This window comes from Felis catus, chromosome A2 (assembly GCF_018350175.1).
Source record: "Felis catus isolate Fca126 chromosome A2, F.catus_Fca126_mat1.0, whole genome shotgun sequence".
Taxonomy (NCBI): domain Eukaryota; kingdom Metazoa; phylum Chordata; class Mammalia; order Carnivora; family Felidae; genus Felis; species Felis catus.
The window spans coordinates 62,980,164-62,996,354 of NC_058369.1; the positions used below are offsets into that span (position 1 = coordinate 62,980,164).

General features: G+C 57.6%; 1 protein-coding gene across 1 annotated transcript in view; it reads right to left on the reverse strand.

Annotated features, from left to right (window-relative positions):
* Positions 1-16,191, reverse strand: part of TNS3 (tensin 3) — a 217,087-nt gene that overhangs the window by 148,866 nt on the left and 52,030 nt on the right. Inside the window, exon 5 of the mRNA XM_045052604.1 lies at positions 14,811-14,848. Within this exon, the coding sequence (XP_044908539.1) occupies positions 14,811-14,848 (38 nt within the window). The remainder of the gene's footprint in view (positions 1-14,810; positions 14,849-16,191) is intronic.

Here is a 16,191-nt window from a genome sequence, read left to right on the forward strand (position 1 = left end):
CTATGAAGGAAGATGCGTGTGATCCAGTGGTCCAGATCCACAAAACGCACACCGCCAATGTGTAAACCATGGACTGCGGTTAATAAAATGTATCCGTATCTGCTCATCAAGGGTAACAAATGTGCCACATTACAGCACGATGGTTAACAAGGAAATCACGAGGGCAGAGGGCTATCCACCTTTGCTGTAAATCTAAACCTGTCCTAAAAAATAAAGTCTACTCACTATTTATCATTGTTCACAGTCTGAAAGCAAGCGTTTGCTGGGTGAGTAAAAGGAAAATGTCTATTCAATCTCAGAAACGGGAGTCTCGGGCGCCTGGGGGGCCCAGTCGGTTAAGCCTTTGACTATTAGTTTCAGCTCAGGTCATGATCTCACGGTTCGTGAGTTCGAGCCCCGCATCGGGCTCTGTGCTGACAGCTCAGAGCCTGGAGCCCGCATCGGATTCTGTGTTTCCCCCTCTCTCTCTGTCCCTCCCCTACTTGTGCATGCTCGCTCACTCGCTCTCTCTCTCTCTCTCTCTCTCAAAAATAAACATTTTTTAAAAAAAAGTGAGTCTTAAAAACAGCAGCTACCAAGTATTCTGTCCAGAAGCCGCTGCTCCCCACAAGTCCCCCAGGCCACAGGGGTGCGGGGACACTGCCCACCTGGCCCCAGCATGTCCCCCCAGGGAATGAGTGCAGGCTCCGGACTGGCCTGATGCTCACAGCAGCCCCATCCATGGCTGACGACTCTGGAGAGCTCTGCCATTCTCCACGGGGGCAGGTCAGACAGGTCGCAGAGGAGGCCTCTCCTCTCCCATCATAAACCGCACAAACCATAGTCTTCGCTGGAGAGTGAGCAGGGGTGGGGAGGGGCGAGCGGGCTCCCCAGCTCAGAACAAGACAAGCAACGATGCTCAACCTTTGCACGTCTCCAGTCTACGCTCATGCCCGGAAAAGAGCCTCTGGGCCAGAGAAGCGATTACAACCCGCCACAACCGAGGTCTGTTCCGGCCCGCAGCCGCACCGTTACAAACGTTACAAAACGCAAACACAAAACATCTGAGAGCTACAATGCGTTTGCAAATAAAATTGCACAAGAAGCACCAGGTCACAGAAGAGGGTGTGGCCTGGGAAAGCCACCTGCCGGTAAAGAGAAAACAGTAATATTTACGTCAAGAACCGCAAGCACCTAACTTGGCAAAGACCGCTGTTGAGTGGACGCAGTGGGCACGTGTTCCTCCGGCGTGGCTCAAGCCCATCATCACAGGGTGGGAGGGAGCTACGTAAGAACAGACTGCACGTTCAGGCTGCGTCCCCTTCCTTGGAACAAGACGGAGGAGGGCAGCAAACCGTGGCCCGGCACAACCGTGGTAGGAGGGCCCAGGGGGCACGCCTGGTCCCCCGTGGGCCACGCTGCCTGGCACTGGGATGGAAGCAGCCACGAAAGAGGTGCCCCCCCTCCTTGCGTATCCTAGACACTCGGGTGCTCCCTCCAGCTCTTTGGCCCGACCAGAGAGGCCCTGGGCTCTCCACCAGCCACGCACTTGCCGCTCTGACCTGGGGCCCGCCTGCCTGCCCCTGGGGACGGAGACATCAGGCCGCCACGCCACGGGCGGCTGTCCAGGAGTCAGGTCGGGTCAGCCACGGCACAGCTCGCTCACCTGCTTTCTGTCCCCAACTGACTGCGACCTCAGATCACACACCCCACAGCGCCCCCTGCTATTTTCATTCCACAAAAGAAAATACGGCGGTGGGGACCGCTGCCAGGTGGGCCTGGCCCTCCTCGTCACCAAGGAGCTGATGCTTCTCAGTACTCAGCCCCTGCAGGAGCCGGTCTTGCCTCGCGGTCAGAGCTCAAAACCTGGCAGCACCTGCCACAGGCTGGGGGACCGACGTGGCTGTGCTCCTGGGAGCGGTCCTCCAGCAGGACGCCCACAGATCCCGGGGCGCACAGCCGGTGCGTTACAGGGAGGCCAAGGCGGCACCCTGGGGGTCTGAGGAAGCCCCTTCCTGCTCCGGAGGGGGGCCCAAGCGAGCAGAGGGAGGAGAACGGGGCCCAGCTGCCGCCACCAGGGAGCACCCACGGGGATACCCACGGCTCCGCGAAGGTGCACGTTCACGTCCAGCAGGGCCAAGCACCGTGTCGGCAGGTTCCGCTCACTGGCCCTCGCTGCAACCCGGGCAGCCAGTGGGCATCCCGTCGACGCGTGAAGCGTGAGTCCCAGAGACGCTGGGCAATGTGGGCAGGTGCCACCAGGTCCCAACTCCACGTCCCCGGCTGCACTTTCTCACCACAAGCACCCGGAGCGTGGGCGAGGGGAGGAGCCCATGGGGGACAGGGCAGGACAGCTGTACCAGCACCCCAACCAGTGACTAAGAGAGCCCCAGAGAGGTGGCGGGAGGCCCACTTCCAAACCACCTTATGGCCGTGTCAGAGCTGTATTTGGGGCCCCGTCACGGTAACCAAGGACGACCACAAACAAACAGGACTGCGCCCGGCCACACCTGGCCACACCGCAAGATGGTATCTAAACCTGTCCCCCAGCCAGCAGGTGGACAGGTGACCAGAACAGAGGCAGGATGGGAGGGGCAGGGCTCACACCCGGGAGCCACTGTGCCCTAGGAATGGGAGTGTGGGTGTGAGCGTTGGTGTGTGTACGTGACGGAAGGTGTGTGCACGTGTGTCTGTGCACGTGTGTCTGTGCACGCTCACACACAACCCAGGCCTGGGGAACCAGGGTCCTCCGGCCAACGCCACAGGGCTGACCCAGGCTAGGACAGTCAGGCCTCTTCTCCGCGGGGAGGGAGACTGTCCGGTAACGGCTGGCCTGACCCCTCTGTTTACTTCTGGAAATGAAGGTCCTGGGAAAGAAATTACAGTTCGTCTCTCCCGGCGCCTTCCAGAGATGGTTTCCTTTCCATCGGCTCAACAAAACAATGAACTCAGCTTTTGGTGTCCTCAGTTCTTACGAAATTTTGCTTTGCATGAAGCCACATAAAACAGGACACTTCCCACTGGTCTCTCTAGAAATGTATCCGAGGGCGCAGAGGAAAGTTAAAGTACAGCTGACCTTCTCGGAATCCTGGACAATCCCAGTCATGCTGGGCCACGTGAGCCAGCCCCCCAGAAGCCCGCAGAAGCCCACAGAAGTTCACAGAAGCCCAGAGAAGCCCGCAGAACCCCCAGAGAAGCCCGCAGAAGCCCACAGAAGCCCGCAGAAGCTGGCAGCTAGGTCTTCTCTCCGGCCATTCTTCCTACCTGCTCTCCAGGTAATTCTGCCCACAGCTAAATTCTCCCCAGTCTGGCCTCAAGCCAGCACGCAAGAATTCTCATGCCCAGGTTCCAGAAGGGGGCATCACCTTGCGAGTACCAAGTTATTAAGATGCATTAAATCGGGGCGCCTGGGGAGCTCAGTCCGCTGCGCATCCGGCTCTTGATTTTGGCTCAGGTCACGATCCCAGGGTTCCTGAGCTTGAGCCCCATATTGGGCTCTGCGCTAACAGCCTGGAGCCTGCTTGGGATTCTCTCTCTCCCCCTCTGCCTGCCCCGCCCTCTCTCTCAAAAAAAAAAAAAAAACAAAACAAAAAAAACCAAGATGCATTAAATCAATGCACCCACGTGCCCAAAATAAATGCACCCACCACCAACAGACGTCAAGCAAGACAACAGGGAGAGAAAACCAGGTGGGCCACCAACTCACCTGGCAGGTGGCTTAAGAGGCCCTCATGCACAACTTGCCTCATTAACTAAAATCACTTGAGGGCAAACATGTGGATTCCAACAGAAGCCATGCAGAACCAAGTTTACCTTCGTTCTTTACAAAGGCGATTCTTTACGAAGGAAATGCTGCGTACTGAGATCACGCTGCAGCCCCTTCCTCCCGAAATGCTAATCCCACAGATCCCCTCCCTGCTCCCTCATGCCCTGAGCCAGCCTGGACAGACGGATGCCCCGGTGCAGGGCCTGCCACCGGCCCCACGAGTACACAGAATCTCGAAGTCCCCAAATCTCTGCACAGAACAGCAGCCCGGAGGGAGGAGGGCAGGAATTTCCTCCAGAATCTTCAATATTCTCTTCATCTTTTATTATTTTACAGCCTAAACCTCCTAGGCTGTCATGTTACGACCGATAAAACACCAGGTGTTTTTATCCCCCCATGACATAGAATGGAGAAAAGATAAAAGTTCAATTGTGTTCACTCGTGTTGGTTATAAACAGGGGGCAGAGTGATGACAAGAGGGAGTCCTCTCTCCCTGTGAGAGTCGGCTGGGCGGTCAGAGAAAAGTCCCGCAGACCCCACACCTAAATCAGACGTCTATTCCCTCCCATCCCTGAGGGTGCGAGTCTGCGATCCGTGCATGGCAGGGCCAGATCCCCCCTCCCCTTGGTGCCCTCCCCTTGGTGCCCACGGCCACCTGCTCCCCGTGTCCACACAGTGGTCCCTCCGTGTGTGTGTGGGTCCTGATCCCCTCTTCTTATAAGACCACTGGTCCTATGGGATCACTCCAGCCATGTCACTCAACCTCAATCACCTCTCTCGAGGCCCCGTCTCCAGATACAGTCACATTCCAAGGGTCTGGGTCAGGGCTTCAACTTGTGGATTTGGGGGTGGGGGCACATTGAGCCACAGCGCCCCCAACAAAGGTCTGACAGGGCTGGCAGAGAACCACGGTCAACACAGGACCTGCCCACAAGCCCAGAGGGAACAGGGTCCTCCAGGCAGGGCCCCGGCAGCTGCCATGTGGGCAGGTAACTGGGCTCCTTGCCCGGGTTTGCCTGGAAGTGCTCCTCCCGGTGGGGCGGGAGGCCACAGAGTCCTCTGAACAAGGACAGCGACGATGCAAAGGGATGGGCACACAGAGCACAGAACGGAATTAAAACAATACAATACTGCCCGGCATTCATCTGATTACAAACATTTGCTGGAGACCAGAAACCTCAGGGGAGTCTATTGTGGGAACAATGTCCCAGTCATGCCTCTCAAGGGGGCGCGGAAGAGCCCCCATGAGCCCACTGTGGTACGCTCGCTCAGTGACCAGCTCGCACTCCTGTCCTGGGTCTGCGTGACCAGATCAGGCCAAGTGGGGAGGCCTGGCACCTCCCTGATGGTCTCACTTTCCAGGAGAGGCAGCTGGGGGCCTCAGAGGCAAAGTGTCGTGTGCAGGACCCCAAGCACCTGAACAAGGCCAGAATCGAGCCCTACAGACCCCCTGGCCTGGGCCCCTACCAGATTCCTGACTCCAATGTTTTTGCAAAGAGAGAGAGAAAAAAAAAAAAAAAACACATCATCCAGTAGCTTAATAAGATGACAATGGCTTGCTAAAGAACCAGAAAAAAATCTCATAAATACAATTTAATCGCATAAAGGCAATTATATATTATGTAACTTAAGCAGCTTTAAAAAAAAAACGTGTTTACTGTCTGGTCATTCGAAAGACCAAGACCAAGATGTAACTGCACCCAACTTCTGGACCCATTTCCTCAAGAAAACTGCAGGTCTCAAATCCAAGCCATTCGGAACCAGTTTCATCCTGACCAGCCTGCAAATGCATCACAAGTGACCGAGAATTGATAATCATAAGAGTATCCGAGTTGGCAGATAACCTACATTTTAATTCACTAGAAGAAACCGATGGCCACCCCTACAGTAACGCCTGTGCTATGTGCAAAGCTTCCCTGTGAGAAGCCAAGCAGGTTGTGTCTTCGCGGTGGGGGCATCACCGCACTTTGGAGCGCGACTCTGCTGTGCCCCAATCAGGCGGGAACAGGACAGAGGATGGGCTGGCACCCAGGAGACGCACAGAACCAGTCAGGTCCGGCGAGCGCCGTCCTTTGCTGTATCCCCACAGGGGGACTGGAGGCAAGGAGCTCTCAACTGTCACCTTTCAAAGCACAAAGCAGCGAGGACCCCACAGGTGACGTTGGACCAAGAAAGACTATGACACCCCGGGTGTCCACCTGCTTCAGGGGCAAAGGCCACGAACCTCAGAGGGGGGCAGACGAACCTCAGAGGGGGCAGATGGGGGAGGGTCTCCAGCGGTACAGCAGGTACCTGTGGGGCGAGAGTACTGTCCCCGCCTCCCGTGTGGTCACGCCCACCGGCCCGCGGTCAGGCTGCACATTTAGGACGCAAAGCTTTTCTAACCATGTGCTTCAATTTTAAATTAAAGTTTACCTTTTAAATATAATATACACACATTTCAAAGGCACTGAGTCCGTTGGATAGGACAGAAAAGTCCCAAGAGGCACAACCCCCTGCCCTCCGCGCAAACCCATCTTCGCACGTCCTCTGTCCTCCCCCGTGCCCTCTCCTAGTGGCCTGATCAGCTCGGGTGGCCCCTCCTTCCTCAGCCACTGTGGTTTCCTCTACTCCCAGCAAGCCCCTCCTCTCTTTCTTCCTCCACTAAGCCCCTCCCCTCCCCACCAAGCCCCTCCCCCACCAGCCCCTCCTCTTTCCTCCCTCCACCAAGCCCCTCCCCTCTCCCATCTAGCCCCTCCCCCACGAAGCCCCTCTCCTCTTTCTCCTTCCAGGAAGCCCTGATCCTCCCCATCTAGCCCCTCCCCCACCCAGCCCCTCCTCTTTCCTCCCTCCAAGACCCTCCACTCCCCATCAAGCCCCTCCCCCACAAAGCCCCTCTCCTCTTTCTCCTTCCAGAAAGCCCTGAGCCTCCCCACCAAGCCCCTCCTCCCTCTCTTCCACCAAGCCCTCTTCCCCTCTCCCCCACCAAGCCCCCCCACACACACTTCATAGGAACTGTGTGGTGGGAGGTCTTTGCAGACAGGGAGATGGGGTAACAGCCCTCCCTGGGCTCGGACACCCGCACCAGACATTTAGGAGATAGCACCGCCCGTGTGCAAGGTGCACGGGGCCAGGAGAAAGTGTGCGCTGTGCCAAAACTCCTGAGTACAGAGGGCGCGCTTTTGTTTTTCTTTAAGAGACCAGCCTAAGAAGGACAGTACCCCTCCCCATGACGTTTTTAACACCTTCCTCTTGCTGCCAGAGAAAGGAAAAGAAGGCACAAACATACTGCAGTCTTTTGAGGAAGGAACGGGTCCGCCCCACAGGGGGTGCTGAAGGGGACTTCCCCAAAAACACTCCTTCTGCAAGGTCCACGAATAGCACAGTGAACTGTTTGCTTTGCACCAACTCCCCATGATCCAGGGAAGGGCTGCCAACACAAGGAAAAAATGACAAATTCTGACAGCTTGCAACTTCTCCTCAAATCTGAAAAGAAAACATTTAACTCGGGCATCAGGGGGCAGAGAGGCAGGCTGCCCCCCCCCCCCCGAGTGTCCACAAAGAGCTCCCTGGGTTCTCCCATCACAAGCTACACTGGAGTTCACGGTTACAAAGTCCCGGCGCACCCAGAGCCGTCTGCAGCCCCATCCATCTGCCGTGGTCTGCCCAAAAACGCCAGACTTAACTCCCTGCTGGCCCTCCGTGTGCACCCCCCATTTCCCTGTGCAGCACAGAACTTTCCAACGGGCCTCCCACGGCCGGGTCAACATGCCCCACACACTTCTTAAGTCAAAAATAAGCCTCTAAAAGGACAAAAAGGCATTAAGTAAAGACTCTGGAATCAGAATTGTGATGTCAGAGCCATTGTGAACCATTCAGGCATGCTGTCCTCTCTGCCCCCCGAAAAAGCAGAAGCCTGGGGTGCCCCCCTGCAAGGATCGAGGGGCAGGCCCAGCTGCGTGGGGGCAGAGGGAACCCTGCGGGGTTCAGAGCTGCAGGTACAGGGACACAGGGGACCCGCTCTGCACGGCCCCCGACGCCAGCGCCTGGCCCACCAAGACTGCCAGCCGCGGAAAGAATGGGCCAGGGAAGATGCACAGAGAGAAAAGCAGAGGACGGCAATGGTCTGTGAATTCTAACAGGTGCACTGCAGCCGTGGGGCGGGAGCAAAGGGTCTGAGGGAAGAGGGTCCATGAAGCCACAGGAGCACCAGGCACGGGCAGGCTGGGGAGGGCGCAGGGCAGCAGCACGGTGGTTGGTGGGGGGGGACACCAGGGAGCTGGGGAGAGAGGCTGGCGGCACAATGGGGGCACAGAGTACAGATTCTGAGCAGCTCAAAACATGCATGCTGGTCCATAAAAGGCGGTAGCGTGTCTGGAAAAGTAAATCACAAACAGGGATTAGCTCACAGGCAATGTGAGCGAGGGACAAAGAACTGGCATCTTCTAGAAAGCAGCCAGGGCCACTGTAGACACAGGCGAGTGGCAAGGCGACCGTGGAAAGTCTGGAGTGGTCTGTGGAGGGGACCCCCCCTTGGGCCCCCCTTGTATGGCAGACGGAGGTGATGAGCAGGCCACCAGGAGCATGTGGAAGTCAAACGTGGCAGCATCAGGGGCGTGTGAGCTGACCCACAGCACGTGGGTGGCTTGGAAGGAGCCAAAGGGGTACATCCGGCCTGGGGGTCAGCAGGTCGTAACCTGCACCTGCATGCCTGAGCAGGGTGGGGCAGGGAGTCAGGAGATGCAGAGAGTAGCTGTCACAGCAGGTAGGCGGGATGGTGCCACCCCAAGAGGGGACAGATGAAGAACTCCACATGCACCTGGCACATGCGGCCGCAGGGCCAGACGAAGGGGGGGGGGGCACGGAGCCGGCCAGAGCCAAGGCAGCCCCAACAGGGATGAACGTGGGGGCGGTCCCAGTCTCAGGAACAACGAGCCCGCTCCAATGCCACTGGCCGGACAGAACCACGTTCAGGTTGGGCCCATGCTGCGTAAGAGGCACAAACTGAGCCAATTAAATGAGATTTGTCTGCTTGAAGAAGATCCTATTCCCGGGAAGAGAAAACACACCACACTTTAGCGTCACGTAAACAGTTAAGGAACAAAACGCATATTGATTTGTGCCGTTCACGCACGGGTCAACGTGCCAGGAGACGGCTGAACTAGGACAATGATGACCGTGACCGCAGAGAGTATGGTCTCCAGTTACCGCAGCTGCAGAGAAATACACCTGTTTCTAGGATGCAGGATGCAAATGAGCCCAGTACTCCAGTTCAAGGCGGAGACGCTCCCTCCAGAAGGCCCCCCAGGCTGCTGAAAGCTGGTTCTCGGAACCGCTCGTGAAAGATGCCTGTGTTCCGATTCCGTGATGAAAGGGACCACGGCCAGAGCTATAGCTTCCATGGGGCGGTCAAGCTCAGGCCCGGGGTGTCTCTGTGGGCCCCCCGGTTTTGCGGGCTGCTTCTGATGGCTACACGTGGAAAGTTCTATCTTCCACTTCCGTTCTCCCAGACGGAGAGCAGGCGTGAGGACAGAGTTTCGTAAACCGGTGAATCCGGTCACTGATGCTTAGAGAGAAGGAAAGTCTTCGCGGAGCACTCCTTCTTGGTTTTGTCCACAGTCGAGGGCCACGCGCCCCCAGCAGCCTGTCAAACCATTACTGCTGCCATTCGTCCCGCTCCCCCACGTCCCACAGATGCAGGGGACACAGGACACTGGCTAATCTGTCACGCAGGCCTCTGTTCGAGGGGTCTCTGTAAAAGATAAGACACTCAGGCCAAGTGTGACAAGGCAGGAAGGGCCGTGCTCCCAGGAACCTTCCAGAATGTCCACATTTAAACAGCTGTGGCTCTGCACCTCCCCTCCCGTGGAGCTGACTTCAGAGGCTGAGCCAAGCCCTTTGAGGAAAACCAGTGACTAAGGCAAGAGCAGGGACCTCACCACACACTAATGCCAGCAATTCCGGGATTCATCAAAAATCCAGTCGTCCCCCACAGGCCCAGAGCCCCGCCACCAACAGAGTCCCGGAGACGTGCCCCCAGCCCTGCTGGCACTTCCAAAGGCAGCCTGAGAAACTAGCACTGCCCAGAACTCCAGGCTCACACTGGAGAGGAAGGACCCGAGCAAAGCCCTGGGGGGGTGGGGGGGGGGGTTGACAGACATCCCGCGGGCATCATCCCTGGGACAGAAGCAGACACCGCGGGACCAGGCCTGGAGCCTCCCGCTGTTTCGGAGAAGAAGCAGAGGGTGCGGGCTGGGGGGTGGTGAGGCCCCAGCTCCACAGCCACTCCAGGAAGAGCACACGGACGGCAAAAACCTGACACCCCTGACACAGTGGCCAGTGACAGTCCCCGCTTGCGGGTCCGATGAGGGGAGCGCCCGAAGGACCACACCGGGGACACTCGCAAGCAGGGGAACCGGCAGGTGTAAGTTCATGGTTACAATGTCTCGCTTACACCAGTGGACACCTGGCAACACCAAGGACAGGCATGACGGTGGTTTCTGAGGACATCGTGGGCTCTGGGCCTCGTGGCAACTCCTGCACCAACCACGGCCGTAACACAGGCATCACTAGCATGTGAGGCCGGCAGAGGCAGGAGCCGAGGGCTGAGCTGCCGCGCCCCAGACGTGGTTCCCGGGGTGGGGGGGGGCCCAGCCTGAACCTTCAGGGAGAGGAGCCACGTGCCCATTACCAAGCTCGGCATCTGGCAGGGGGACGGGGGGGGGGGGGGGTGGAAGCTAAAGGCTCCCAGCTTGGCAGCCACGTGACAGCCACAGAAAGCAGGCCCTGCGGCAGCCCGTGACCCCTCACCCCTCCTGAAGGGGGCCTCCACTCACGGAGGTACAGTCCTATACTTTATCTCCAGCAAGGCGTGTCCAGAAAGGGGAGTGGTGAGCCGGCCCTGGGCAGCACACCATGGAAGGGACAAAGGGGTCTGAGCACAGAGGCCTGGCTCCCGAGACAGGTGGCAGGTGGCTCTGGCGAGACTGGCGGGGGGACCCTGCACAAGGTGTCTGCCCCACAGCTCCTGCACGTGTTCAGCTCTGCCATGTCACGGGTCAGTCCCCACGCGGAGGCCTCACTATCCGGAGGTCTGCAGAAAGAGTGCCGATTCAATACTTAACGCTCTGAACTGAGGGCGCCTCTGAGAGCACGTGTGTCTGGTCTGGGCCGATGTGGAAGGGACCACGTTGGACCACACACATCTGGGCCATCAAGTGGGAGGGACTCCTACCCTCCCACTCGCCAAAGCCCAGTGGAACCCTGCCTTCGGCACACTTGGGAGATACCGGGGAACCCCCATCCCCTGCCTTTCTAAAAAGGTTCTTTCTCCTACTTCCTTATGCTCCTGCCAGTGAGTCAACCAGCGGCCAAGGGAAAAACCAACTCATGATGCCCAAGCGATGCACAAGGCTCCAGTGAATGAGCACAGCCTCCCAGGGAGCAAAATATTTGGAATCCCAAACTTTGCAGCCATTATACATAGATTGTGGGACTTCCTGAAAACCTAAAGAATCAAGATTACCATAATCAACAGGGAAGAACATAATCCATGCGGACTGGGGGACATATCACTCACCTGTTTGACCCATGAACAAACCGTAGCCCCAGAGACTTACTCCAGTGGACAAGAAGCCCCCATGGGGATCACAGCCTGGGTCACTGCCCCCGAGTGCCCCCTGAGCTCAAGGCCTTGCCTGAGGGGCCACACTGCCCAAAGGCCAGGAAGACACTGACCTAAGTCCATCCGGCCTTCTAGGTCCCAACTCGTGGTTCGGCTTCCCTGCCTGAGACCTGTGGCCTGTGGCTCAGCTGGGTTTCTGGAAGATGGCTCTCTCCTTGGCGACGACAGTACAGTGGGGTTCACTGAGGAGGTCACAGAGGGAACCCACCGTGCCTGCCTTCCCCAGGTCAGCGAGCAGCTGGACCTTGTTCTAAACCACAGTACCCCCTTGTCGGTCAGAAAAGCCAGCAAGCCCTGGGCACGTTGCACGCGCGCGCGCATGCACACACACACACACACACACACACACACACACACACACACACGAGGTAAGCAGGGACCCACGCTGCCTGGGAGAGCCGCATCTCGGCTCCTGGGAGACAGAACTGTCCCCCACCCCTTATCTCCAGGGGCAGCTGGGAGTTTATGGCCCCTCTAGGCGCGGCAGCAACGGCGCTATGGATCTGGAATAAGAAGGGGCTTTGTTATTGCTGGTGGAATGCCCTCCTGCCTTTCAAAGCTGGCTATCAAAAAAACCGAATACGGATACATTTCCCCTACCCTGATCTACTGAGAGAGAACGCTTATCTACCTCTCAGCAAACTGCCAATTACTGCGGCTAGAAATGCCATAATCGGTGATAGCTAAGACTTCTGGTATAGTCTCTGAGCCAAAGAATTCAATCCCATAAGTAGCCGGCTCTGGGCCCCTTCAAGAAACAGTGCCAACAGGAGCGGGGCTCAATTCTTCTCTGTCAGGCAGGCGTGGCCGGGCCTGTGATACCGTCACAGACAGAGGCGCACAGTGGCACACACACAACACACACTTGCATGCATGCATCTGCATGTACACATATATGCACATCCAGGCACACACACACATGCACACACATCCAGGCACACACACAGGATGACAGGACAGCCAGCACTGCTGTTCAGATGCACATGATCTGACAGCTCTGAGAGGTGGGGGAACCAGGGGTTCGAAGAGGACGGTGCTGCCGGCCCCCAGGCCGGGTGACCCTCTCCACTCCCAGTGCGCTCCAAATCCCCCATACAAAAAGTTTAAAAAGAAAACTCATTTAATCTCTTCCTTGAAAAAAAACACAGGGCCGGACTAGCCTTCCATGTGTGTGTGCATGTAAGGGTACATGTGTCTGTGTGTGAAGAGTATGACTGTGACCTGTGTGAATTGTGTGTGTGCATGTGTGTGTGTGTGTGTGTGTGTGTGTGTGTGTGTATTCCTGCATGGGTGTGAAGTGTGTGTGCATGTATGTGTGTGCGTTCCTATATGGGTGTGACCTGTGTGTGTTGCATGTGAGTGCATGTATGTTTCTGTATGGGTGTGACCATGTGCATGTGTGCGTGTACATTCGTGTACAGGTGTGACGTGTGTGCGCGCACATGTGTGTGCATGTGTGTTCCTGTATGGCTGTGACTGTGTGCATGTGTGCACATGTGTGTGCACATGGCGTTCCTGTATGGCTGTGACCATGTGCGTGCATGTGTGTGTGTGTGTGTTCCTGTATGGCTGTGACCGTGTGCGTGCATGTGTGTGCGTGTGTGTTCCTGTATGGCTGTGACTGTGTGCGTGTGTGCACATGTGTGTGCACATGGCGTTCCTGTATGGCTGTGACCATGTGCGTGCATGTGTGTGTGTGTTCCTGTATGGCTGTGACCGTGTGCGTGTGCGTGCATGTGTGTGTGTGTGTGTGTGTGTTCCTGTATGGCTGTGACTGTGTGCATGTATGTGTGTGTGTTCCTGTATGGGTGTGAACTGTGTGCGTGTGCACACATGTGTGTGCATGTGTTCCTGTATGGGGTGACTTTGTGTGTGTGCGTGCATATGTGTGCGTGTGTGTGCCTGTGTGGCAGTAACCGTGTGCATGTGTGCGCATGCATGTGTGTGTATGTTTCTGTATGGGTGTAACCATGTGCATGTGTGCGTGTGCATTCCTGTACAGGTGTGACGTGTGTGTGTGTGCACATGTGTGTGCGTGTGTGTTCCTGTATGGCTGTGACTGTGTGTGTGTATGCATGTGCGTTCCTGTATGGGTGTGAACTGTGTGCATGTGCATGCATGTGTGTGCATGTGTTCCTGTATGGGTGTGACGTGTGTGTGTGTGTGCATGCGCGCGCGTGTGTGTGTGTGTGTTCCTGTATGGCTGTGACCGTGTGCGTGTGCGTGCATGTGTGTGCGTGTGTTCCTGTATGGCTGTGACCGTGTGCGTGCATGTGTGTGCGTGTGTGTTCCTGTATGGCTGTGACTGTGTGCATGTGTGCACATGTGTGTGCACATGGCGTTCCTGTATGGCTGTGACCATGTGCGTGCACGTGTGTGCGTGCGTTCCTGTATGGCTGCAACCGTGTGCGTGTGTGCGCATGTGTGTGCGTGTGGTGGGCAGGGTGAAGGGACTCGGCATCCCTGGTCCCCCCACATAGAACTTCACGAGAAGCCAGCTCAAGTGCGATCCCGCCCCCAGCACCCAGCCCTGCCCGGAGCCGGCGCCAGTCGGAAATTCCCAGCAACAGCTGCCCAGGAGGAGCCCGGCAGCCACAGAATCCCAAGGCTCTCCAAAAGCCCATCTCCCCTGGGGCCTCCAGCCACGGGGCTGCGGGACCTGGGGGGGGGGGGGCTCTCACTGAGCCAGGGCGGGCCAGACAGAGTGGGGGTGCCACACGCTCAGGCACCACTGCGGACCGCCAGCATGCCTGCAAAACTTGGAGGTGCAGACACCGTGACCCAGGCAGAAAACCAGGCCTCAGTCCAAGGGTTCCCATGATGGCCCACCGCCATCTCCAGGCCTCCTCACTGCCCCACAGAGGTCCTAACCCCACCCCAGCACCCCAGACTTCCAGTGCTTCTAGGGGTGCTCGGCAACTCAGCCCTCCAAGGAACTCAAGCCCCAGCCCAACTCTCCCCGATTCAGGGCCCCCAACTCCCGTGACAGCCTGAGGACCCCAACTGATCTAAGAACAACTAACCCTAATGAGCCCCCCAAATCCCCCCCACCAGGCCTGTGCCCTAAACCCTATTCCCACCCCCACAGAGCCCCGAAAAGTGGCATGATGTAATCATGAGAAAGAAGGGTCGCCCGCTGGGCGGGAGGCCTGTGCCGAGGCCAGGGCCAATTACTTGATTCTCATCTGAAACCAAATTCTTGAGTTTTACTTTCTATAATTAGGAACACAGAGCCCAAGGCTCTAAAAGTATACGTGCTATCGAAGCATCTAGCAGCCCTTTCCCGAGAGTTTCACGCCTGTGGCCACAGGCCAAGGCGTCCGCCTTCTGCACCCGCCTGCCGTGGGGCAAAGGCCAAGGCGGGGTCACGGCCCCTGGGGAAGGAGCTCAACGGGTGCTTACCTTGGCTTCACATTTCTTGTGGCAGGGATACTTGCAGGCTGCAAGACAAAGAGAAAGAAGGTGTGTAAGTGGAGCAGGTTCTGCAGCACCAGGTCTGGCACCCATGAACCCTCTGGACCCTTGGGGATCAGAGCTGCGGCGGGGGGGGGGGGGGGGGGTCCGCCCCCACCCAGTGGCTCCAAGCTTCGGCCCAGAGCCCAGTGCCCATGCTGTGCAGGCACCCAGCTGTGGGCAGTGCTCCCGGGATCCCGGGAGGAGACCCGTGGTGGATCTGAGTTGTACGAAGCCTCCTCGGTGCCCGGGGGGATACCAGCTTCTCCCTGTGGATGGGCGGACGGGAAACTAGAAAATCCACAACCTCCCCCCCGTCCCCCCCGCCAGAGCCAGACCTGGCGCCTGTCACTTAGTGAGAAAGCTGCCAGTGGAGCGCCACACTCCCCGCGCTTCCGGACGGCCTGGGAACGCACTGTCAGAATCAATCCACGTCTGAATTCCTGCAGGGGAATCCTTCAGCTGGGGCCATTGTGTGAGCAGCGGAGAGACTGTGTCAGTCCGGGGGGCCCCCGACGGTGCAGACTTAGAGCCGGAACCAATGGGGATTTCGCAGGCCCGCCCTCCGGAGGCTGTGGCCAGGCTGATGGCAGGATAGCGCCAGCGGCCCCCACGAGCCTCGGGCACGCGGCCAGTGCCCAGATGCCAGGCAGAAACCGCGGGACAGGAAACCCCATCGTGGGGTCCAGGGGGCAGCTGTGAGATGGGGGGCAAGGACCTAATCGACCGCACTGCCCGGAGCCGGGCCAGTGACCTCTCTGGGCCTCCATTTCCTCTCCCGGGGTGACGGCAATGCCCAGGGGACCCACTCAAGAGACCACTTTCAGACTACAAACACAATGTCAAGGTACACAAGTGTGCGGGGTCCTGAGGGAATAAGGCCTCGGGGGTCAGGAGGCAGGCCCCAAACCCGGCTAGCATGTGGAAGCCCAGAATGTTCCCCCAACACACACACACACACACACACACACACACACACACACACACACCGTCCCTCTTTGCTCCAGGAGCTGGACTCAGAAACGCTGAACTGACGCAGGCCCCTGCAGGACTGACTGAGGATATCTCAAAGTAAGGCGGCCGCTGGCGGATGGTTACTGGATCTCCAGGACCAATGGCCAGGGTAGTTATCTTCGCAGGATCTCTTTTCTGAATGGTTTCTCTCTGCCTCTGAGGTTTGTGAGATTATCCGCAAAGACAAATATTTACTCTCTGTGTCCTAATGGGTGCACACAGCCAACAGGCCATGAGGGATTTCCTCATCAGGATGGGCTCGCCTCCGGAAGGGGCTTCCAGATGAGAAACGCGGAGGGAAACACAGCCAGGGGCT